Here is a 25,412-nt window from a genome sequence, read left to right on the forward strand (position 1 = left end):
GATTTACGAGAGACTGAGGATGTGTGATTGTAAAGTATGGTTTGAGAGTTGGAAACGGGACTGTCATTTGGGAGGGGGTCCGACCTGGACTAATGAGAAGTTAGCATGTAATAGCAGGGTCTTCCCTTGTGAGAAGAGGCGACATCTGCCAAAGTAGGTCACACATTACACCTCCCTTCTTCCTTAATTTTATTGCATTATGTTGTTCCCTGCATTTCAATAGGCATTTAAAGCCAAATATATTGGTCACATTCTTACAAATTACTTTCCAGCAAAACTGTCCACACTTGTTATTTGTATCCAGTTCAATGTACAATAGATATATATTCCCATGAAGCCACAATTTGCTGGTGAAACATTTTGTAATAAAGTTATATATTTTATGCAGAACAAATTATTAGTTTTAGCTTTTTATCCTTGAAATTCATGTAAATGTCTCCCAACTGTAGTGGCACACACAGAAAAATCAGAACAATGATGTGAAGGCATAGATTGGTGTTAATTTCTATATATTTGAAAATCAAAACATCTCACATGTATCTACAGTAATACCAAAATACCCAAGTTTCCAAACCAACTAGTTTGGTCAAGGGAATTTCAGATTTTCATATCAACCTGATCAAAGCTGACAAATGGTGTCCATTTTCACAGCGAATCCATTTTCAATAGGCCATAACGTTTTTTTTTCATACACCCTGTATGCTGATGAGATCGCTTGACAACTGAATCTAACATCATGCATCAGGTCAGCACACTGAGAATAGGTCCATTATTTTAGAAAATGTCTTTCATGCTTTCTTCTACTTGAATCTCTACTTTTTCTTCCTGAGGGAGTCCACCCCATGGTCGTAGTCTGCATCCTGAATATTCATCATCAATGCACCTGCGTTCAGATAAACTCGGTTCTGGGAATTGGCCAGCTAAAAACAGAGAAGAGGCATATTGAGACAGACAAAGACCAGACATTTATCAAATGAACATTGAGAAAAAAGATTAACCTCAAACAATGGCACTGGCAGTCTCAATGGAACTGAAGTCTTCATCTAAAAAGTGAAAAAGCTTCTTTCGAAATTATAAAGGAGTCAATAAACTCTAAAACTTGCAAGAGTATTTTAGTACACCTAGTACTACTAGTACTGCTTACCGTTCTGGAAATGTTCTGTGTGGCTCTAATCTTCCTGAGAGTAAGATAGCCTGGATTCAAGGACACTGCATTACCGAGGTGGACTGGGGTCAAGGAAAATTTACTCTACTTTACTTTTTTCTGAGTGAAGCACACATTATCAGTAAACTAGCTGATCAGTTTTTCTTAAAAAATGTATGTTTTGAAACTGCCATCAGATTACTAAAGAACTCTTCAGTATTGTGGTGCCCTCTCCTGGAAAAGTATCGAACCAAATTAGTCTGGGCCCCAAGTGACCTTCAGAAAGCATCCCCTGCCTCCTTAATACACCGAGTGAACTTTAACACTCAGCTCAAGGATAAACAAGCTTCTCTACAAGGTCACTTGACATGACCTTGAACCTCCAAAGAACGGTCATTTGACATGCCCTCAAGTTCAAGGTCACATAGCCCTGTACTGCCATGACTTCAAGAAACAATCGGGACTCTGGACTGTTCCCACGGAATCAGGCATTTCTCTCTATGCTCAGTTTTACAGCGCATGGACAGACTCAGGCTCATGCACCAAGATTAAGAGCAATGGTTGAAAATAGGGTCACCACAATTCTAGTCCCACGCGTTCATCATTTGGCAGATTTGATTTGAACTTTTACTGAAAATTCTTACAAAATTGTCAACGGCATTGGCTAGTATAAAGGATATAAGTTTAGCAGCTTGGGCCTCTCCCTCTGCTTGGACAATTCTCTGTTGTTTTTCTTGAATCGCTTTCTCGACAATAAACTGTGCTCTCTGTGCTTCTTGTTGGGCGACCTAGAACAGAAAAGGTGCTGCTTACAGTTTATTGCCGGTGACTAAGCATAAATGAGGATAGGAATGGTCAGGATTAGCCAAAATTGGGCAGGTTTTAGAGATTTTCCCCGACATTTTAGCAGGTTTCCTAATTTGCACTGGGCCGAGTGTTTTGTATGAACTGTGAAAATATTCTCAGCATCAAAACACATTTAATACAGACCTGTTTTGATTCAACAGCAGCCGTGTATTCTTTTCCAAAACTGAGTTCTGTGATTGATACGTCGTCTAAGATGAGTTTGAAGTCCCTGGCTCGCTCGGTGAGCTCCTGACGTATTAACAGAGAGACCTGTTGACGTTGTGTGATTAATTGCGACGCATTAAATTTGGCGACCACACTTTTTAAGACCTGGAAAGAAAGATTGAATACGTTGTCAATACTTCATGCGACAGGATGAAATTGGTGGCCTCATTATCAGGATCGAGGAAGGAAATCACAACTGTTTGTCAGTGTCTTGAGCAATCCACCGAACCCTAAATCTTCCTTCAGAGGAGATGTCAGAGTGGCCTATAGTAAAAACCCAGGGGCGAGTTTGTCTGACCTGTAGAAGAATTACCACTGTACAACGCTTCTCCTACAAGTACATATGATTCAAAATTACCTCATTCACAATAGATGGCAGCACCCTCTCGTCATAATCTGTTCCGAGCTGTCTATACAGGGCTGGTAAACTCATCTGGTCTGGACGCGATAACACACGGAGGCCAATGTTAACCATCTGTAAATCTGAAGGAGAATGAACATGAAGGGGTAACAGTTACTTTCGAACGGGCACAGCAATCTTTTTCGCAAAAACAGCACTTTTGCCAGCCAGTTTTGAGCAAAACCAAAAGGGGATACTTCAAATTGAAATAAGCTGCTCCACAATTTACCCTTGCCAAGAATCTGTGGAATAAGTAATTAGAAATAAGTAGCCAATGTCACTCTGCTATAGGGAATACTTACCTTTACTACCAGTAGGAGACACTAGTGTTCTTGGCTTTGCTCGGATATCATAGATAATTGGATACTGGAACCATGGAACTCTGCAACACAAAATAGCTTTACGTCAATACATTTTGCAGTTTGTACCATTTTCCCATAAGGCCTACTCGGTCATCTGTATGCGAGGTAGTGCTCTAGTAGTTCTTTACACGCCACTTTAATATCCACATGCTTTGCTACAGTATCAGAGTATGTAGTTTAGATGACCTGTTGGGAGCTTGATCTACATCTCATGATCTTACCTAAAATGTAGCCCTTCACGAAAGATGTCATTTTGAACACCTCCTATACGACTGAAGATGATAGCTCTGTGACCTCCGTCAACTGGAGTGAAAACAAACTGATTAGTGATTATCAGCACGTCAGCGCTCAAACAGACTTCTGTGATTAGTGTGAACAGAAATAAAGGTCGGTTGACAGTTGCCCGAGAAATTCGTAAATATCAAGGCGATTTCAATATGGCCAATGGGTTGACTGGAGGGATAGGAGTTACACCTGCGTGTCCACGATTATTCTTGTTTGCTTGGTGAAGCCCTTAAAAAGGGGTATCTGTCCGGAATTGGGACACACCAGTTGCATCCGGGAAATGAGATACAGTGTAAATATAATGCTCACCGGTATAAAATGATTGCGAGGCCGCATAAGCGAGACCGCCAGCAGCGACCAGGAGTCCCATACCCCTCCCAAGTCCCTTTCCTCCCTTTTGGAGCCTTCCAGCAAAATCCTGCATCTTCTGTTGGTCCATTTTCTTGTGAAATATTTATTTTCTTACGCAAGACGAACGAACCGGCACCTTCCTCGCATGTGGCGTAACTCTCGTTCATTCGTGATTAAGAAACACCGTACAATTCCTACTTTAGAGAATTTAGTTTGGACTGAAAAAAACACAAACGGAGGTAAATATTCTATTCTTATTTCTCACGCCTATACGTATCAAATTATTTCCCTGAATAAATAGAAAAACTATATTTTTCTAACCTCTCGTTTTGCTGAGATTGCAAGCCTTCACCTTGAAGCCAAGATGGCTGCGCCCATCATTCGAAAATCTGGGTTTACTTTTTGCCGTTTTTTCGCAAATTCCTCGGTTTTGAGATGTGTTGTAGATGACACACGGGTAGCTTTTGCCATAGACACTTCAATTAAACAAATGTAATTGTTTTAATTTCTTTAAAGCCTTGCAAATCACTTATCCAATCTTCTGCTTTTTACAGGCAACTATCCTATCTCATGCACAGGGTCCCTATTTCCGGATAGACTGGCACGGTCTAATATCGGACATCTTGATTCTCAGATGCAAATTGGCTAGTGGTAGTGGACTTGTCCAAAAAAAGAATTTAAATCATTTGATTTGTATTCCAGGAAACCGGGCATTGGTAGTTTACAACCAAGATGCCTTCATGTCTCATCATGTCGCCTCGATCTGGAGGAATTCTTTGATGTCAAGAAGCATTGGGGTGCGACGTCAATAAAAACTGGTGGGTAGAAGCACTTGGTTTGTTCGGATTCTGCCATGTGCCTGTACATGAGTTTCTTCATAATTTTTAAATTGCAGTCAAGCCAAGTTATCAGTTTGCTTGGACGTTCTATAACGTTGTAATGTTTGGTGCTGCTTTCCACAACATCATTTCTGCCAATGGCAATGCCATGCAGCTCTCATCCCTTGGATTGAATCATGACTAATCTCTTCTCCATTTTTCCAGGTCGTCCTTGGTTAACAGATGAACTGAGGCTGAAAACAAATGTGGAGCTCCATAAGCTGTGGTAAGTTTCGTCATCAGGGGCATCCATTTTAGATTGGAGGAGACATCACATTCTCTGTCCTCATGGTATCATTGCTTCTCTTGCAGGTATGTCCTCCTGAAGGAGAGAAACATGCTGATGACAATGGAAGCAGAATACACGAGGCAGAAGGAGTTGTTTCCTAATCCGGAGAGGATGGAGAAGGTAAGATGTAAAAGATTTATCGAGCTGATAGGTGAACCTCTGACGGTAGAGGGGACAAGCACTCATGTCACTTTCAATGTCTACCAGGCAGGGCTCGCTGTGTCTACTCTAATGAGAGCCTAAAGCCGGATTTGCGTTAGATTCATGTTGTCACTTGTCACACGTAGACAAGCATGTTCATTTATTGAGTTGAGCATGTTTAACTCTGTTTTTATTTATTCACTTCTCAGGTCGAGGAAAGTATGGAGAACATCCAAGAGGTTGTTGCCGAGCGGAATCGTGCATACAATGTGTTGGAAACAGGAAAAACTGGCGAACCAGAACTTATCGAGGATGTGGACGTAATAGGTCGGCCAGTCACGAGGCTCCAGAAAGAACATTATATCCCAAAGCACATGAACAACTCATTTATGAAAAAGTACCGCTTGCTGGGTCCATGGGTTTATAAATATTTGCAGTTGTGGCGTGAGAAAATGTTCAATGCGAGCCGTTACCGAGAAAAGAAAGAATTGGCAGAAAAACTCAGATTGAAGAAAGAATTTCCAAATGCTGACATTGACTAGATCGTCAAGGATAAAAAAGGCTACATGTAGCTCTTATTTATTCTTGATGGCTGTGACTGTGTAATTGCTTCCTATGTGAAACAAAAAGATCTCTCATCTGTTGGTCAAACTCGTATTTGCTGGGTCTGATATTGATCACAGGTTTTTTGCGGAGGTTTTTTTGCCTTGTTTATGATTACAAGAGAATCTGGACAGGACAAAATATTTCCCTCGTATGAGGGGGGGTCTTGTGTGTGAATATGTTTGTAAAATAAAACATTAGGTTTGGTTGAACAGCGTCTCGTATTCCTTTTTCCATCAAAAGAAGAAAGTCTTGGCAAACTGGAATTTGCTGTTTGGCCATATTATTGATGCTCACAACCAGGAAGGACAAGGCCTGAGACCAGGTGGGATCTATCTGCATACTACAAAAATTGAGGCTGTCGATGCAGTCCCTGTATGGCAGTTCATCCAACATTCAGCTTTCTCACAATGGCAAGGCTATGCCAAGTTGCCCAGTGAGTATAAGAATTTTTATTAGAAGACGCATGCTGTACATTTTGTGAAGTCTTTATTCCAATTCTACTAAGTACAAATTTAAAAGAGCTCTGATACAAAAATACAAAAAAATTGCTCCTGGATACCTTTAGTTTCACTACCGTTATTTTCTCCTGTCAGGTTTCAAGTTAGACAATTCTGGATTTCTATTGTGAAAAAATCAACAGTAACTTGTGACCGTCTTCAAAATGGAATGCCTGCCTCATTCACACCTACACCAATGTTGATTACATATCTATATCTATTTCAAAAGCATACTTCAATGACAATGTTACCAAATGCTGAGTGCTGGGTTAAGCATGAACAGATGAAAGCCATGCCACTTGCTCTGCTATCGTGCACACTGACACAGATATATTCCTTACATAACGGTAAACTTTCATCACATGTCTGTTTACTTTACAGAGGCGATGTTTATTTCTATTATCTATTATTCAAGTCACAATGCAACTAGAAAAGATCTTGGCTCACACCATTTGAGGCTGTTTTTAAGGTGCCACTTTTTCACTGAATAAATTATTAAATAGAGCACATTTTTGTCAACTCATGTTGATAGTTTATGTGAAATATACGTATCTCTGGATACAATGGTTTCACAGTTGGACATATCGAAAGATCCAAAGAATTTTGCAAGTGCATTGACACCCTTTGAAATCAAGAACCGTCCAAGAAACAAGATTTCTAGCAAAGCAAGATCTCCATCTTGGGTTACTTTTCAACCACACTGAGATGACCCTCTAACATAGTGAATTTTGCAATTTCACAGTACAGTTTACAGACTCTTTAATAACCTAACCTAACTAATTCTGTCAAATACGATTTGAATCATGATACTTTGTTCTTCGGTACGAGTACATATCTATAAACGCCATCTTGTGGCCTGTTTTGGATACAATTTTGTTCTTTTTAATTCCGTATATATGTTTGTAGACCGCCAGGGTCCGTCGTTTTGTGAGCATTTTGAAACTACTTGGCAGGCATGAAAATAAATGCTTAAAAATGTTCTCGCTCTTGGAACACAATGCGCCCTAGTGGCCAAGGTAGGAACTACATCTGATATTCTATTAAAACAAGTGAAAGCGAAGATTCAAATTGACACAGCAAATCTTACTTTGGTGCAGATTTAAAACATTCATTTTCACAAGTTAAGTAACTGCCTTGATCATAGGGAAACATGACGTTCAAAATTTTGGCAGGTTTTCAAATTTTCAAATCTACAATATACATAATACAAAAGCAATGCCATCAACCTTTTTTATCCTGTCTCTATCCCTAAAAGGAAGGGCGGGGACTTACATTATTCACCCTTACACCTAATCAAAACTTGATACTTTTTCTATACAAAATTAAGCAAACGAAATGCTTAAGCTTTATATGATACAAAACTGCCAAACACAAAAATGCTTGGCTGCAATAGGCATTCAAGTGAAACTCAAGTAATACACATCCTTGAATGAATGCACAAAGGACAAATGCTACATCGTTTTTATTTACAAACAATATTTGAACTCGAGCTTCCCAAAGATTAGAAGAATACAAAGACACTTGCTAACCCCAACTACATGTACTGGAGTTCTACTGTACAAGCGCGTGTCAAAAAAATGCAACAACAGATTTTTACCATCTTTCATGGAAAAATATCACTCAAGATATTATCTGTGGCTTTAGGCATAAAATGAACCCCGGAGCTCGGGCAGTTAAAATACAAGTCAAATAGTTCATATGGGCCTGAGAAAGCGCCGATGGCCATCTGTCCTTGATCAGGAGTAATCGGCACCACCAGACCTGATCAGGTATTTCCAAAGTGAAATTGAAATCGTTATTGAATTGATATTGTAGGCAGAATATCATGTGAGTTCACGCGCCTGGCGATGGCAGGAACTCATCAGAGGCAGTTTAGACGATTCCTCTCCCTCCCACTTACAACTTAATACTATGAACGGCAGAACTATTTCATCCAATGTGTTAAATGCGCCCGTTAAATGCGTTCTGAGCATATGCTTAGGGAGTTTGTTTCTTTAGAGGCGATGCACATTGATATTTTTTCTGACCCCACACGTTCGAAAAAATGTGAGATTATTTTTCCGTTTTAGGCAATGTTTATCATAAATGCAAATTTGAACACAATAATTCTCCACGTGACTGGCCACGTTGAACTTTCTACTGGACCAAAATCCATCCATTTGGAAATTCAACACTTTCTTAGTGTCTAAAAACATGAAAGAAACATTCATCAGATGTTTTCTTTTTAGTTTAGTTGGATCCAAAATTGGCAGTTTGTCTTAACGTGTCACCAGCAGTGGAGTTTTGCCTAATGCAGTATAAAGGTCATGAGAGATTCATTTGTTTAGTTCAGCCACACCTGAACTTGGCAGGTCATGATAAAATGCTCTTGTTGATGCACTCGCTGGCAGGTATGCACAGATGTCATGTTGTTTACAAATGCGTATATTGTAATTGTTAATAATATGAGAGTTACACTGTATTTGGGGACAGTGCTTAAAGCCACAGATAATATATTACTACAATGCCAAGTATGTTGCATCATCCCTTCCCCAACATGAGATATGTAATGATGTTTCTCTTCTTTTCGCCAACACTGATAATAAAATTTTGAACTGAAATGCAAATAACCACAGACGAAATGCTAAGTGGTTGCAGTACAACAATCGCAGTCCAAACAACCTCGAATAAAGAGCTACAGCTAAAGACAAAACTTATTAAGTTCCGACTGCCAAGGCCTATTTGGTTGATTCCCCCACAGCATAATCATATCACAAAGACCCCCATACTAAAAGCTATACAGAAAAAAATTATATAAGGTGAACACTAGACACTAGTCCGAATTTGAATCACAATTTGTGCTTAGTTATGTGAAAAAAATTGTTACAAAAAGATAATTATTGTTAAACGTGTCGTACATTTTTATGTACAAATGTAATTGGAACATAGGATAATTCCAAATACATTGTTTAATAGTGATCTGAGTAGTTAAACATATTTTCATAGATTTTTTTCATAGATATTTTTAAGTGGATTCTTTGTCAACCAATGGTACATTTCAACCAACAATTTACCAAGAAATTCCAACCATATGAACGCGATATAATGTCTTAAAGCATCAACTAGAATACAACATTAACAACCCTACTAATATATGAAAATCTGGACAAAGGTTCGCCCGAACACAAACTTTACAAAAATTTCTACCAAGTCATTTTCATGATGCAATACATAAATCCGTTCCAATCCCTTGCAACAACAGTGGTCCATGTCGATTTCACAACTGAAAACACCAGTATTGTATTGGACGGCTAGCGTGACCCGGCTACCAGTGGCGACTAAGTCCCACATCAGGCGACACTCATTGTGGGAACAACCATAGCCCTATGAATACTGGGAACAATAATGAACACAACTGCTAAATCTTGTGTTCATGAAAACAAAACATGATATATAATCTCGAAAATGCCGCTCTTTATTACACAAGAAGCGTATGTGAAAGCAGAAGTAAGTAAATCCAAGTGGGAAAAAATACCCTATCTACAACACTATGAGCTCCCACGCTTTTCATGAGTTTCGTTTACTATAGATTTAGTGTGATATCAAGCATGTACTCTTTATGGTGCTTCCCCTCTAAAATACTGAATATGCTTCTGGACCTTCTAGGTCAGTATTAAGGAGGTTTCCCAGAGCTCTTCAACAAAACAAGAATGGAATTCCAGTGTAATTTTTGGCAAAATTCAGAGAAATTGAAGACTGATTCATGTTGTGACACGGTGTATACATAATTAATCAAAGTGTAACAGAAGTTTCATCTTTGGCAAATATCTGGAAAGATTGCATTGAAAATTATTTCTCCTAACTTCCAAGGGACTGTGAAAGGACATCAGCCAAAAAAAGAAGTTATCTAATGTTGCTCATCAGGCAATGAAAAAAAAAAAATTGAAACTCGATCCACACACTTTATCTCTTACTAAACGCACAACTGAACCAAAAAGCTTTTGTTAATTTTTTACAACAATAGGTGGCTCTGTATAAACTGTTTCCACCATTTTAACAATTTCGAACTGGGACTTTGCTCACCCCAGTAACTTCATGATGGTTTGAAAACATCGGTATATGCTCTACACTAACAGTGGATTTACCACCAAAATGCAGTCGAAAATATTTTTCCTAGGAAACAGGATCAGAAGACGAACGTGTTGAGAGATTCAACTTCTTAGTGAACAATTCGAGCTTTTACAATAATTTCTGTAGAGTTGATAACGTTAAAATGCAAATTCATGGAACAAAGATATCTCCACAAAACTCATGATCAGGTTTTTATATCAAACACTACAATACAGAAATGCACATTAACAGCAACCCTACTGCAAACCAATTCACTTTTCAGTCCGTATTTTTAAATCCTGAAATAACTTGGTGTTCAAAATTAATGGGTTAACAGTGTCTAGATCAAGTCAAAATCTAAGCCTGCGTCGTCCACTTCTGGAATGTTGAGTTCAATATTGTCGCAGCGCTGCTCTTCGAGGGGGTCCCGCGCCCCAGCTTTCAGCGACACCGTCTGCTTGAACGTGTAGCGTGTGACCTCGTAATACCCGGGGCAGTAGGAGCTGGTTTGTGAGGAGAGTGTAGAGGCAGTGCTTCCTTGCGTCTGAAGCCACTGGGACGTGAACAGGGCTTGCTGGCGGTACTCGACCAGTGCTTTCCAGATCTGGTTGCGGTGGCTCGTACCAATTTTCATCTTTTCGAGGTCCTGAAACATATCATTCAGATGTATAATAATACTGAAAATGATGATTTGAAACCTCAGTTATCACTCAACCCGCTTGGAGTTTAGTTGAATTACCTTCATAGTTGGACACAAGGTGACCCCATGTAATGGGGACATATGAAATGATGAGACTGTGCACGCAGCGAAAGGGTTCCTTAAACAATACGACAGAATATATCGCATGGGTTGTTTTCTTACCTCAATTTCAAATGTGTCCAATTGCTCAAGGGTGTAAAGACTCCGCTGGTTGAATCCGTCCACATAAGCACTCAGGCCCAGCTTGCCAAGGAACCTGCAAATATACATGTAAACACAAATTTGTAAATGGTGTTGCAGCCAGTTCCAGTGTGTTCCCAAGTCAGAGACTGAAGACGGAGACTAAAAGCTATGGGAAGCAGTGGAGTGCCACCACAGGACTATTAAAGGCATCAAGAAATTGCTCAAATTTATAATATCTTTATATCAAGACAGAGGTTCTTCTTCGTTCTCAAGATCCTATAAAATACTTACGTGACAATGCTAGTGTCCACACTCTGGTTTGCGGCGGGGCCAAGGCTAGTCTGGGGCGTCATCGGTGGCTGGGATGACATGGACGATAACGAAGATGAAGTAGAGAGTTGTGAGCTGGTGACTTGATGGGCGTCGGGCGAGTCAATGCCGTTAGGGTTGAGGCCAAGTGGCGGTTTGGTGTCGATCATCTGGCTGGCGACGCCTTGAGGTATGTTGCCGTTCTGGAGGGTACCATTGGCAATGGCGGGGTTGTGTGGTATTGAGACACTCTTAGCCAGCAACGAGGGCCTGAAAAGACAGAATAAGTCTTTGAGGAACCTGATTTAAGAGTAATGGATGATGGTATATGGTATCTACAGGTTGGGGGTATCAATCCCGTATTGTCCACAGAGGTTAAGCACAACTGAGCGCTGCATGATCAGCGTCTAGCCAGACTACCGGACTGCTGAGACAGAGGGAGAATGTGTACACAGGACATCTTTGGTTTGCCAACGTTGTCATATCACCACAGTATTTGTAATAAAGACAATTTTGACCATGGCCATCAATTCTGATCCAGAAAGTTGAGTCTTGTGATGGATACATATCAAAGGTGTATAGGAGTCAAACAATGTCCCCTGAAGCCTCTGACTGGTGCATTTGTAGGTCAGCTATATGGGAATTACTGTTTCAAGTCCAGTAGCGACTTTCCGATTGTCTGTTTAGGATGGGTCCTGGATGTGCAACATTCTCTTTCACTGCACTAGGCTGACTGAATGAGTGCAGGAGAGCAGCCATACTGTTTTGTTCTAAACCAATAGAATGCCATGTAGAGTAAAATAAATGCACTTTATTCAGCATTGTATGATAAAGAATTCAAATACAAACAAACATGACAAAGATCTATAACAAATTATCAAAAATATGTATGAAAATGCGATTGTTCTGGCAGCGTATGCATGCCACTGCCTCAAGGCCTATCGCCACATAATCGTTTAAAACCATGATTTACTCTTGTGCGTTTGGAAGCCCGAGATGCAGCATTGGCTTGAAGCCCAAACATGGCCCTTTAGGAAGGCAGACCTGCTGATGTCACAGGTAAAACAACACAGTTACATGCACTTTAATTCCTTCAATTGGTCTCCTTCCAGTTTAGCACTCCCACCAGATTTCCCATTGTGGGGTAATGACCCCCACTGACCGGGTTAACAACATGGCCTATTCTTTCGATAGCGTCAGACACGAGCTCCAGAAAGTTGAATGCTGGCACCTGGCAAGTCCACAGACAGTTTCAACGCTTTTATGCAACCACTCCCAAAATGCGTCAAATACACTCATCGTAGCATATACACAGAATCTCTACAAACAATGTCTCTCTCTCAAAGTGTCATTCTGAATGAACAGGACCGGTATTGGTATCACTGCAGACAATAGTGCACTTCTACCATTACAGGAAGGAAGAGTCCATTGACTATGTTATTTGTTATGTAGGGGTGGCAAGTGCATAGGCGAATGCAGGCAAGACAGAACTTTCCCCGGGCATGTGGAAATGACCACCCTAAATAAGATAGCCAATGGACTCTTCTTTACTGTAGTAGAACAAGTGTGCCATTGTCCATTGATATGGAAAGCATAACAGAAGGAGCATCATGTGATTAATACCCCTTCTTGCTCTCCAGTGGGTAGGACTGTTAGCGAGTGTTAGGTATAGGCATCAGCCCAATTATCGAGGTTATCGGCACTGTTAAACGGCTTTTCTGGTTTTGGCAGAATCCTGACTTTGTTACTGTTACGGTTAGCTCTGCTGGAGTGCCGGTCGCGGTACGACGATGACATTTTATGCTTTGGTTTAGGCAATAGGGGACACTTGTTAATCGGCACGGGCCTGAAACGATGACAGAGGGAGACAGAGTGTTAGCCTTAGTTGATTGAAATCATGCTGTTGTGACATTTTCATAATACTACTGAATTTGTTTTGTTTTCTTCTCCAAGCACCAATTCGTTTGACTTTTCATAGATGCAATTAACTTGTAATTACACCTCCTTAAACTTTTCATTTCCAAGTGACCATACATCAAAGAGTCTCATGCTTATCGACCGTTTCAGAATATTTTTTTTTGGGGGGGGTCAATTGAAGTCTCTGGTTATGTAATCTCCCTCTGTCATCTCGTGTAATTTAACTTTTTGGGAAACTGCCCAGTAAGCAGACCACCAAGCTAAAAGAACTAAATGAAGACTAGAATACACCTACGGTTTCTACAAACAAACTACATCAAAAACAATACAAATGAGAGGTTTTGAGGTAAAGCAAAGAGGAAGGTGCAAGGAGAGGGTAAAATAAAACCAAATTTGATTACACCTCACAAATCACAATGTTTCCTACACAGGTAGCACTTTATCTGGCAAGATCAGTTTGGTGCAGAAAAAACATACTGGAAAGCATTAGACTGAGACCAGAAGCATAAATCACCAAAGGGTGATGTGGGTAACTTTTACCCTTTGTCTAGTTTATTACCCTAAGTGAAAGTGGCTACTGAGGAGGGACTGTAAAATTTCAATGGACTTACTGTTTGGTTACACCTCCTTGTTTGTGATAATAGTTCTCGACCTGTTCCTTCGACAGCATATTCGCCATCTCGAGGGAGTCCCGCATCCGACACAGGATTTCATAGTTCTCACGACCCTTCACCTGAAAAGAGAAATCAACATGAAGACACAAAGCTACAGTGAGTGCCGATGCATGCCACTATGGTTGGGAGACAATTAGGGAGATTAATCTGCATCTCGAGATCACAATATTGACTTCTGCTTTGTATTGCAGCGTTTTATTTTGCTATATTTTGATATAACCTACCCGAACAGAGAAAACTTCATCATTGCTATCGTCATGGGGTGTAATCTTCCGCCGTTTAGCGGACGGTCCGGCAGTGGTAATCTCTGAAGTAATAGTGACTTGATTAGCTGAAACGACGAAGAGAATAAACTAGGTCAAACCACAGGGTGTTAGACTACGAACTAAATAAATACTGTTATTGTCAACTACCATACACGCACTCACTGAAGAATTGGAGGACAGTTCATAACACTGTGTCACTGCTATGAGCAGTGCCAACCCTAAAAATGTCCAAATCAAATACAAATCAAAATTCCAAAAGTGTACACATTGGCACGTCTGCTTGCTGATGAAAAAGCTGAAAATACCATTAGAAGTATTCACCTGCACTACAAATCTACTACAGAAGCAATGTTAAGAAAATACGTCTAAAGCCTCGATATACTTATCAGTGCTACTTACGCCTCTTCTGTGGCTCATTTCCCCTCGTGACAGCTAACTCATCAGCTTTCCTGTCTCTCCCAGGACAGGCACAGATCCTGACCTCGAATACCCGTCGTCCTAGCACTTTTCCATCCATCGTCTCCAGCGTGAACACGACCTGGACCTGGCGCCGATTGAGGCCGCCAACGCACGAGGAGAAGCACATGAACTGGTACAGATTCGTCACCCATTCTGATCCGGCTGAAGGCAGATGAAAAAGAATGAGAGCTTGATATTGCACAGGTCTGTAAGGCCACACTGATTTTCACTACCTGGGCAAGCAGAAAATATCTTTTGGGATAGGTACGCAAATATATTCTTAGAATTATTATTTCTGACCGACCTTGAAATGTTGACCTAAAACTATTTCTGACCTTGAACCATGACCTTGGACTTACCTTGAGGGTGTTCATGAGGAATGACGGCACTTTGGCGGTGGGAATAAGGATCTTCCAAGTACGACGCTAGCTTGTGCTCACACCGAATGAGGTGTTCCGGGGCAGGATGGTTCTCATTGTGCTCTCTGGTAGTGGCGTGATTCGGGCATCTCTTAACGACCTCTTGAACATGCTCCGGTTTCATGAATATAGGCATCGCACGGATGATACAGCCGTGTGGTGGATTGGCGGCAGTTTTGAATCTAATTGGACAGGTTGTGGCTATTCGGACAAACAGTTTCTTTATTAATTCTGAATACTGGAAAAGAAAGGAAGGGATTAAGACAGGTGATTTTATTGTTTTGATTTTTCTTGGTCTTGGTGTAACATGTGGGTCAAACAAGGTGTAGCTCTGGTGACATAACTGGCCAACGTCCAGCAGTGGTATTTGCTCCCACCTTGAGGTAAATCTAAGTTTTGTGACTATTTCTCAAATTGACCACACATCTTTTCTAAGTTCACTCACCGTCCAGGTTGTTGACTTGGTTTCCTTCATTTGCTGTGCGAAGGACACATCGAAACCATATTTTCCCGCGTAGTCCGTGCTGAAAATACGGATGTGTAATGACAGAAATGTTTTTTAGAAACAGATTGTTCTTTAGTTTGCAGTGTTTTGAAAAAAGGTGGAGAAACTGACAACTCTCAGTATTGGTTGTCTCACCAACAATGCTTGGATGGAGCTGTCGTTTTGTCCAAACCTAGGTGGCTCATTTTGCTCCACCATGGTTGTGTTTGGGGAGACAACCAATACCACCACCAGTATCGATTCCTTAAACCAAATACAGTAGAACCTCTCTATTAAGGACACCCTCCGGACTGACACGTGCTGTCCTTAATAGAGGTGTCCTGATTAGAGAGGTCAAATTGAATGGAAACAACCAATTTGGGACCAAACCTAGTGTCCTTAATTTAGAGGTTGTCCTTAGTGGAGAGGTGTCCACTAAGGGAGGTTCCACTGTATGTATCAAGTAGCTTACTTTGATGGTACAGATGGTGCAGGATTCTGTGATGATGGTGAGTACGATCCTCCTGGTGACTGTATCGGGTTGTCGTAGGCCGGGCTTGGTGTGGCTGACCCCAGCTGGGTTTGGCTGTCAGGCGACATGACGTTACCATTCACGGTTGAACAACTAGTGGTCGGCGCCATAAACTGCAACAAGAAAACAAAGACAGATTAAATTTGTGAGTTATGATTGATTGGTCGGATCCCTGTTCAAGCAAGGACAGATTGCTGAGTGAATAAGCCCAAAAAAAGGATAGGTACATGAAAAGTATATGTAAAGAAGCAGAAAATATTAACACCCCCGCCAACAAGGCCAAGTCCACTGTACTGCCCTAGTCAGGACATTCAAATGTTGCCCATCCACAAGATTAACAGCATCAGAAGAAACACCCAACACAATATCTGAAAAGAACATCAAGTATACGCCATCCCATTAAACTAAAGACAGTCACATATTTCACAACACACCTCCACATCCTTCGGTATCATTTTGTCAAAATCTGCAACAAGAACTCAAACTCAAACTCATGAAAAGACTCGAGGGGAAGTGGGGCCTGATTCTTTCCAAGGAGTCCAGACGCTTGCGCAAACTGACTCCGTAACAGGCAAGCCATGCTAGGTGCATGCTCCACACACCAGACACATGTAAACCAATCTCCAGACATGAAGCAAAAGTCAATTCATTCAGTGTCATTACTATTTTTAGCCTGTACACTATGGTAACAGCCTCAGCCACCTCCGGATTGGAGAATACGGATTCTATTATTACTCACAGCGTAGTAACATGGTTCATAGTGGTCAGGTTCCTCCTGTTTCATGGTGGAATATCCAAAAATTCACGAAGAAAAAATGCCCAGGCCCGGTCACTAGCGCTTTCTGTGCGTCCAAAGGCCAACCTAAGATCTAGGCCTAGAAAGGCCTGGTTGTACAACAGATTTTGATTCAGGTCCGACGCCATGGTGCATAACCCACGATCACCAAAACAAGACTACAGAACGTGCCCAGACCTGCCCGATACTCTCCACGACTGAGACCCATATAATCGGGCATAATATCAGGAACATTTCTGAAGGTGACGGCGGGATTGGAGATTGTCACAAAGCTATTATTATAGGTCTTTCATATCAATCATTGCGATCAAAAATGAAGGGTCTGATCATTTCCTGACATTTGATAGTGACAGGGTTCTTTTCAGGCCCAGGGTGAACCAAGGTTCATTGGGAGTGGAGTGATGGGACTTTAAAGCTTCTTTTAAAAAACGACCCTACCAAAGACAACGTTGACCTTTTTTCCCCTCCTAACAAATCCTGGTGGTAAGCAGTAGCCTGTCTATGTGTGTAATTTTTTTCATATCACGTTTTTTGCAACCAACAAATTTTGTGAAAATAAGGCATAGCAAAAAAGAAAATTTGAATAGAATGATGAAAATATTTCACATATTCAAAGCAAATAACCGTTATCTTAGTTGTTTTTGATAGAATATTCCAAAACTGGAGTGAATGGACTCACTTGACATCTCACTACGGGTCCCAGACCCCTCAAGACAACCCTCAGTTCACTACCTACTATCATTATCAGGCCAACAGAAGGCCTAGTTTCACTCTAAACTAACAAATGATATTTGTACAATATACTGGGACAAGTGGTTGGCACAGAATGACCAACAAGATAGCGACACTCGTAGTACCAGTAGTAAATGATGATTTGGCAAACACATAAACCGATAAGGTTCAATTGATAGGTCGAGAGACTTTTCACCAAAGAGAAAGTCAGCGCCAGAGATCTTCAAGGGGTTGGGTGCATCTTCATACCAATCTCCATCTCCAACATTTCCATATAGTTTTATTTTAGACAATACCAGTATAGAAGCTGGCCTCCCCTGTGGGTGTTAGCCAAACTACCCTGATCGATTATGTTAATAAAGCGCCACACAAACACACGATTTTCGACGCTTCGAAGGAGTCGTGACAACAAGATGATTGGTTGAATGCAACCACTCGTCATGCTGCCAGTGCTCCAATGCATGTCACAGACTAAAATCGCTTGTTCGCACAGCGCGAGTGACTAAGACGTAAGAGTGGAAGACTTATCTTTTACTTACAATATCTGGCACCATATCTGCTTGATTAACCCCCGGACCTCGGATCTGGTACCGTTCCATCTGTAGCACAGATGTGGTCCCCGGTTGTTCGGCAGGCTCATCGGCATATTGATAGTCGATTTCTTTACTACTTATCTGGGTGTATTCACTGAAAGAACAACATGTGAAAAATTGCAATGAAATATACAGATATCATCAAAATACAGGGTGCCCCAACTTCTCACCATCTCAACTTGGCTTGTTAATGTTGCTGAAGACCTAGAGATGTCAAGATAATGCTGCGAATGACATGTGACGACCACAATTGCCAAATGTTGAACACTTCCGCTTGTTTGTTAGCACTTTACATAGTCTTTGATGTCAATTTGAAGAATCATCTGCTAAAATAATGCGATTCTCCAAACTTTCACAGTGAAAATGAGAGCTCCATCCACTTACAAGCTTACAGTAGCGAAAAGCGGCATTCTTTTTCTCTCAAAAGATAATCCCTAAGGTAAATTAGGCATTCTTTACAACAATTCAGCCTTGGGCTCCATTTGGGTTTGAATTGATAACAGCACAAACAATGAGATGTTTCTCACATAAAGCCGCAATGTGTACCATTGGCACACAGTCACTTGAGACATCAGAATCAGACACGCTAGAATGGCAAGGGGGGGACAGGAGGGCTAATGCAAGACAATTACCCTCACTCACTTTAGCTAAGGATTATTTAGGATACTGTCAGTGTTGGTTACGTGTGGGGCCGACATGTCAGGTCTAAATAATATTTTGAGGAAGAAATAGACTTTTCAGTTGTTATTTGCCATGTTTTGGTGGTTAGATTGTGGTTGGGATGACAAATAACCAAAAATATGTGTAGTATACATAAATATGCAATTTTTTTTGGGGGGGAGGGGCACTGACAAAGTGATCGGGGTCAGCAGCCTGGCACTAATGGGCATTTTTCTGGTTTCCCAAAGTTCAGCTTGGTGCCCCAACCTAAAGCAATTGAAAATCAAGCCCTGGACAAGTGATAGCACCCTTCATTAAACATGTGATATGCTATGAAGAAATGTCCACAAACATATTGTGTAATTGAGTTTTTGCAAATTTGTGAAAAATACTCTATTTTTTAAATTGTTTTTTACAAGACAATTTAATTCCTGATACTTCACCTCCCCCACAAACTTCATACTCTTTGACATTTACCTGGCGCACACCAGGTCACATGACACAAAATGGCAGAATGACACATGCCTCAATCCAATGCAAATAGGACTTAGAAGTGCCCCAATAAACAGCCACAGTTACCACTAAAACAAGAACCAAAAAGTTCTAAATGATATATCTGAGTTGAGAAAATAATCTTATCAGACACACGAACAAATTCATTTTGAAATCGGTGTGATATTAAACAAAGAACTCACCTATCAAAAAACGACATTTTGGCAGTGTGTGGAAGTCCCCCTTAACAAAATGGCAGCCGGCCACGATCTCTGCCTGGACAGGCCCGAGTTTTACTAACCATGCTTGGGGTAACCATGGGCGCTAGGCAAACTAACCTAGGCCTTTGTCCGCCATTCACAGATAACACACTTGACGTATGCCTAGGCATTGAAACAACCTGATTGGTTCACTGGGGCGTGTCATTAGCATATTATTGGACACTTATCTCAGGCCTAGCATTTTAGCTAGCTGGGAGTACAATGTATGTGTAGGTTAAGAGAACAATGAATGTAGCTGTGCTCTCCCCATTGATTCAAGAGATCAACTCTGAATGTCATTAAATCAAACTACACGTACATAATTCATCTGCAAGTCACCCACACAAAACAGATGAATCCTAACTGAAAATTGTCCGGCACAAGAATAATCTTTTCTTCGCCGATCGTCACCACATAATGGCTATATTTTTTAATTTTCTTTTAAAAATACAAGAATCCTTGGAGGAGCTATTTTGAGATCATTTTTCTTGGCAAGCTTCCAAATATTGGCAGAATGTTTTTGAATCTTTTGATAAATGTTTTAAGAATAAGTCTGCAATCGCATTATGGGCCTATGTCATGCCTGATTTATTACACTACGAACATATCGTGAAAATCTTGGCAGACAGCCAAATAAGACAAAAAGAATATTTTGACTGGAGTTGTTCCTCTCTGCTTTGGCAACCGATTGTTCATCTGGGAAGTATTTTCACTTTCAGATTCACGATTTTGGAAGTATAAAAATATTCTAACCATGAGTAAAATCTTCGCCCAGTTTGTTCATTAAGATAATTTCTGATCTGTTTTGATCTGACTGTGAATATGTCCCTCAAATTTCAGAACATTTGGGCCAAAAGTAAACATTCAGGATAAAAAATGCCCAAAATCTTCCAATGCATTTTCACTTTCAGGACTTACATCACACCAAGTGCCAAAATAAAATGAGAGAAAGCCTCTTAACTTTATCATAGAAAAGATTTTAAAGGAGCAACTTACCCGTGAGAAGTGATGTCCTGGATATTATGCCAAATATAATCGAACGTATCTTGGCTCATTAGTTTGCACTGTCCATCTTGTCCCTGTGACATGGCTGCGTTTGAGTTGGAGTCATTTATTTCTTCCTTTATATTCTGCAAGGAGAGAGCATCCAATTGAGAAACATGCGTAACTTCAACCATCCTGATCGTCCCTGGTCAAGCCGAGTCCAGAACCAAGAACTCCAATTGGTGCCTAATGGTAGTGGCATACCAGCAGCAGTCAAGAGGATCGCAGACGATGAAAGGGATTAACTTTTTAAAGGTCGTTATCTTTGTAACTTGGGCCTTAGCTCCCATAATGCTGGTCATATGTAGAGGTTGGTGAGCATCTTAGGGTCCCCAAAACTTCATTTTCCATTTTTCTTTGGTTGTTGCATATTGTGTGAATAAAGGTATTGTGTGGAGGACTTTCTCACAGAATGTACAGTAAAGCAGGTTCGTGCGAGCTGTTTCGGTTATAGTGGACAAAACAAAGCCAAAGGAGGTTGTGCACTTGTTGTGCAGAGTTAAAGAAGGAGTGGAAAGTGGGATGTTCATCAGATCATATCAACAAGATCAGAACAAAACACAGAGTCCAAGCCAGGACAAGGAACCATTTCCAAAAGGCAGGCAGACGTCAACATCTGAAACACTATGAAAGAGTTCAGAGTAAGTTACAGAAGTTGTTTTGGTGTCTAAGCTGGACTCCTTTGAGAGAAAAATACATATTCTGGGTTATAAAAGGCTGGGCATTCTAAACAGAGCACCAAGGAGCAACTGCATGTCATTGAGTCAATCGCTGTGTGAATTAGTCAATGCAATATCAGTCTGCTTTGTAACATCATACATGAACAAGTAATTGCACCGGGTCTCAATTGTATTTCTAAGAAAGTGATCTTGATAAGCGATATTGATTTTGTTTTTTTAGTTTAATGATACACTGGGTCTTACAGTCAGCATAAAGGACAGGCAATAAGTCATCACTCCAATCCAAGATCAGACCTTCTGCAATCACAACAAATATTTGGCATACAACCAGTCTGTTTACTCAAGGACAATCAGTCAATGACAGTGCCCTGTGTAAGATAACAGGACAAAGTAAAGATAGGAAATAAATCAATCGGAAGTCTGCGATTTGTGGCCCAAGTGTACACGAACACTCACCAGTCACTGGGCCATTTTAACAGCAAAACATGAGATTTTGTTGCATGTTGCAGCAAAGATTTCGATGTACAACTTTTTTCATCAAAAATCTCTTGTTCATGTTGTAAGCGGGGTGATTTAGGTCCACTCTTTCAGTTTCACTTCCAGGAGGAAGTGTGAATAATTGGTATCCATGATCTTCCCTTTCAGTTTGTGAAAACAAATTCATTTCTATCCTATTTCATCAATTTACAATAAAACAGCCACAAATTCGCGATACAGTCCTAGTCTGGCTGAAATATTTCAAATCAGGCACAGAATCATACTTTTCCTGGCAATAAAAAAGTAGGCCAGGACAGAATCAGACTGTCACCACAATCTTACCCCAATAAGCCCAATCCCAACCTTATAAGGCAATCTTGTATGAATTTCTATGTTTAAAGAGGTTGTGTGATCTCGGAGCCTTGTGTGTCAAGATGACTGCTAAAACATCGGACAAAATAAATAACTCACCGTTTTGAGGGTAGAAGAGGGCATGACGGGAGCATGCAAGGCCAACATATAGAAGAGAGGCTAAAGCACATGAAGTCAACAACCATATACCACACCACCGGTGAAGCCCACTACGAAAGCATGCCTTCTGCACACCTGTAGCTCTCAGCCATGTGACCAACCCCCACAATAGAGATTAGCATAAATCCACATTTGGGTCATAATCAATGAGCCTAGGTGGGACTCTTTAGATAGGCCTACTACTGTAAACACTTAAGAAAAGCCTACATAAATATGCCATTCATCAAACGTCCCAGGCTGGCCTTTTTTATTTCTCGAAGACACTGACAAACCACCAAACAAATACAACATTTGCATACAGTGGCTGCTTCTACGATCATTTTTTTTCTTCTCTTGATAAGGATGCTCCATTTGGTGCCTAATTGATTCTTTCCATAGGATTTTAGACCTCTGAAAATAGTCCGGACACCTTCCAATCGGTATTTAAGGGTGTCCTTGATAGACAGATTCTACTGTAGATAGAAGTACAATTAAACAGAAGCCCCCCCCCCCCCCCCCCCGAGATTGCAATGCAACCCCAAGGCAATGTCAATGAAAACTAATTGGAATTCACATTGGCGTTGCCTAAGTGAACAAAATTGAGGGACAATACCTGTCTTGCATCAGTGCATCTTCGACCTGACTGGCCCAATTCACCACAAATCATCCATTATATCTCTTGAAATATCAAATTTTCCTTCTATTGCTGTGAATGAATTGGATGGATTTTGCACAATAATGCATCTGAAAGATGTTACCTCTATAGAAAACCCCCAGACATAACTGTTGGAAAGAATTTTGTATTTGTGTAGCAGGAGAATATTGGCCTTTTTTAAAAATGCCCTTTTCCTACCAATGATTTTATATGACACATAAGCCCAATTTTGTGTTGGCTGTGAAACTCACAACCATCCATTCAGTCTTTTGAGGACTAAATCACAACCAAAATGCTGGGATAAGATCACCTTTAAAAAGAGATCACACCACTGGCATTGGTAACCCAAGCCGCTGTCATTAACTTCCCTGTCCCTAGTGTTATCAATGTATGCGCTCATGTGTCTGGGAGGGAAGGAGAGAGGAAACCTGATCATCTTAGTTGAGGGGTTCCTCCTGATATATTCTAAAGGACAAAGACGAAGCCTACCAACTATACCACAATAACCTATGAAAGCATTAGCCCATATCTCATGTTTTCATACCCAAAATTTCTCACAATAAACCAGGACATAAGGGGACAATGGACTCTCATTCAAAGGCCTAGACAATGAATAGTTGTAGGCTTCATGGACATTTTAAAAGATTTATGAAAGATTGGACTTTTAGAAATCTCAATCTAGGCACTGATGACAAAGAGGAATGGGTCAAAAACAGACGGACGTTTTACAAAGATCAGCTTGGGTTCACATGCCCTACAGAAAGTCTTGATCTGGCCAACATGGGGTCAGCACCGACAACAATTGGATAAGGAAGAACACTGCACACTACCAATGTGATCCTAAGAAAGTTCAAGACAAGGCCACAGGGCTCTTCCCCTCTGCATGTAATCATTACAATGATCAATTCACTCAAACAAAATCTCTGTCTTGTCCATCGCTCCCTAGCCCCCCCCCCCCCCAAGGCATTATTGGGAAGGCCCAACAGATTTTCAGTGGAAAAGCAGGAGAGGGAAGAAATGGAGTGATGATCAATATCAATGCTAGTAAATACTCCCTTCAAAACTGAAAATTATCTATCAGAATGTTGCAATCCGCCACCAGCGAGGAAGGATGAGGTGTTCTAAAACTGAGTGCATTTGAATCATCAGAAAGCAGGTTAGACATTAGAGTGATTAAAATTAGTCAACTGAGTCAACACGTGTGACTGAGAGGGAGTTATTTTTTATTGTTTGTTAGCGAAGGGACCATGATCACCCTCACAGTGTTTGTTTAGACAACCAATGCGTCTTGTTTGGTAACAATTCAAAAGACTTTCCAAAATCCTCCCCATTTCAAGTTACCCTTTTCCCTAAATAATCTTGAGAACAAACTTTTGTCTTATAATTTTGGACCAATGCGTCCGAGCCATGATTTTTGTAAAATATCTACATGTACTTGCCCTAGAAGTATTAGGAAATGGTAACATAGCAGCCAAAGAGGATGGGGCCTGACATTTCTCCCAACTACCAAGGAAGGGAGATCGAACTTGCATCATTCCTGCAAAAAAATGTGACAATCCATCCATAACAACACAGTGATTGAAATCTTGTGCACTGCACGTAGTCAGCAAGTCACACTGACGAATGTTGTTTAATACCCTTTCTAGGTAAAGTTAACTTAATTTTAGGCCTAAGCAATACGACACTTCAGAACTTTGGTCCTAGATATGTAGCATCACCATACATGTATCGGGGACTGAAGTTCTGAAGTGTCGTATAGTGATGCATAAATGACCTGAATTGACCTTTTCATAGAAGTTTGTTTTGGCGCTGACCATGCTGACCACTGACCAGTCATGCCTTTCACCCAAACAAACAAAAGGTCACATACGACACTTACAGAGTTGGCCTGGAAGTGGCAACGGTACGCTTTAGACAATGCCGCAATGGGATTGGGACTGCGAGACTGCTAAAATGTGGAACCTGTCAACTGGCAAAGCGAGGATGCAATCATTCCCGATTCCACATTCTGTAACTAAGTGTCGTATTGGATGCCTGAATCATTGGCTAATATGGTATGGCCATTGTCCGAAGTCGGCTTAGGCCTTTACACACACAGACACAAACAGTGTCTAGTGTATGTGTATACTGTACATTAGGCCTACAAGATGTGCAAGCACAGCACTTCCAAAGCATGCGCTGATGATGTATTGTACTGCATGAACAGAAATTTCAAAACAAAATTTCAACACACGTGTGCCACAAAACTGGCTTCACTGACTATATTCCAGGATAGCAATAAATGTCACTTACCTTTGGAACGATCTATAGGTGTAGTTTTATTGTGTAAATAAATGCATTTGGTTCTTAGATGAACAGTTATTGCATAAATGCAGGTTTTCGACAAGAAAAAGCGGCGAAAAACAGTAACTGATGTTTTGAAACTGACGTCATCGGCGCCGCGGCCATTTACAAATT

At 40.7% G+C, this 25,412-nt stretch overlaps 3 protein-coding genes across 8 annotated transcripts; 1 reads left to right on the plus strand and 2 right to left on the minus strand.

Annotated features, from left to right (window-relative positions):
- Positions 1 to 480: 480 nt before the first annotated feature.
- LOC135496648 (prohibitin-2-like) lies at positions 481 to 3,760 on the minus strand. Its single transcript, XM_064786076.1, has 8 exons — positions 3,572 to 3,760; positions 3,199 to 3,280; positions 2,918 to 2,997; positions 2,574 to 2,698; positions 2,135 to 2,320; positions 1,825 to 1,932; positions 1,145 to 1,222; positions 481 to 920 (listed from the first exon to the last, which is right to left on the minus strand). Exons 1-8 carry the CDS (start codon positions 3,699 to 3,701, stop codon positions 813 to 815), a joined length of 897 nt encoding a protein of 298 aa, XP_064642146.1. The 5' UTR covers positions 3,702 to 3,760; the 3' UTR covers positions 481 to 812.
- Positions 3,761 to 3,977: 217 nt separating this feature from the next.
- LOC135497098 (large ribosomal subunit protein uL29m-like) lies at positions 3,978 to 5,736 on the plus strand. The gene is made up of 5 exons (XM_064786807.1): positions 3,978 to 4,105; positions 4,316 to 4,431; positions 4,657 to 4,717; positions 4,804 to 4,900; positions 5,131 to 5,736. Exons 1-5 carry the CDS (start codon positions 3,978 to 3,980, stop codon positions 5,461 to 5,463), a joined length of 735 nt encoding a protein of 244 aa, XP_064642877.1. The 3' UTR covers positions 5,464 to 5,736.
- Positions 5,737 to 5,991: 255 nt separating this feature from the next.
- Positions 5,992 to 25,402, minus strand: LOC135497096 (tumor protein 63-like). 6 transcript variants are annotated; one of them, XM_064786801.1, is made up of 13 exons: positions 25,248 to 25,402; positions 24,395 to 24,492; positions 20,586 to 20,719; positions 18,124 to 18,271; positions 15,997 to 16,169; positions 15,486 to 15,564; positions 14,981 to 15,278; positions 14,562 to 14,783; positions 14,121 to 14,203; positions 13,834 to 13,955; positions 11,288 to 11,575; positions 10,976 to 11,069; positions 5,992 to 10,759 (listed from the first exon to the last, which is right to left on the minus strand). In XM_064786801.1, exons 2-13 carry the CDS (start codon positions 24,488 to 24,490, stop codon positions 10,454 to 10,456), a joined length of 2,043 nt encoding a protein of 680 aa, XP_064642871.1. In that variant the 5' UTR covers positions 24,491 to 24,492; positions 25,248 to 25,402; the 3' UTR covers positions 5,992 to 10,453. The 6 variants fall into 6 exon arrangements, with proteins under 6 accessions (XP_064642871.1, XP_064642870.1, XP_064642873.1 ...); XM_064786800.1 differs by having other exon boundaries at positions 14,121 to 14,227; XM_064786803.1 differs by lacking the exon at positions 24,395 to 24,492 and having other exon boundaries at positions 14,121 to 14,227; positions 25,248 to 25,397.
- Between the last annotated feature and the right edge of the window lie 10 nt (positions 25,403 to 25,412).

The sequence above is a fragment of the Lineus longissimus genome, chromosome 12 (genome assembly GCF_910592395.1).
Source record: "Lineus longissimus chromosome 12, tnLinLong1.2, whole genome shotgun sequence".
NCBI lineage: Eukaryota > Metazoa > Nemertea > Pilidiophora > Heteronemertea > Lineidae > Lineus > Lineus longissimus.

Excerpts from the sequence above, each read along its gene's own strand:
- LOC135497096 (XM_064786800.1), bottom strand. The coding sequence starts at position 24,490 with ATGATGCAAGTTCGATCTCCCTTCCTTGGTAGTTGGGAGAAATGTCAG. Across the intron at positions 11,576-13,833 it reads CAAGGAGGTGTAACCAAACA|GCCCTCGTTGCTGGCTAAGA; the intron begins GTAAGTCCATTG and ends CTGTCTTTTCAG. Across the intron at positions 11,070-11,287 it reads GTGGACACTAGCATTGTCAC|GTTCCTTGGCAAGCTGGGCC; the intron begins GTAAGTATTTTA and ends GTATATTTGCAG.
- LOC135497098 (XM_064786807.1), top strand. The coding sequence starts at position 3,978 with ATGGCTGCGCCCATCATTCGAAAATCTGGGTTTACTTTTTGCCGTTTT. Across the intron at positions 4,106-4,315 it reads GACACTTCAATTAAACAAAT|GAAACCGGGCATTGGTAGTT; the intron begins GTAATTGTTTTA and ends TTTGTATTCCAG. Across the intron at positions 4,718-4,803 it reads GTGGAGCTCCATAAGCTGTG|GTATGTCCTCCTGAAGGAGA; the intron begins GTAAGTTTCGTC and ends CTTCTCTTGCAG.
- LOC135496648 (XM_064786076.1), bottom strand. The coding sequence starts at position 3,701 with ATGGACCAACAGAAGATGCAGGATTTTGCTGGAAGGCTCCAAAAGGGA. Across the intron at positions 2,699-2,917 it reads GTCTCCTACTGGTAGTAAAG|ATTTACAGATGGTTAACATT; the intron begins GTAAGTATTCCC and ends ATTCTCCTTCAG. Across the intron at positions 2,321-2,573 it reads TGCCATCTATTGTGAATGAG|GTCTTAAAAAGTGTGGTCGC; the intron begins GTAATTTTGAAT and ends CTTTCTTTCCAG.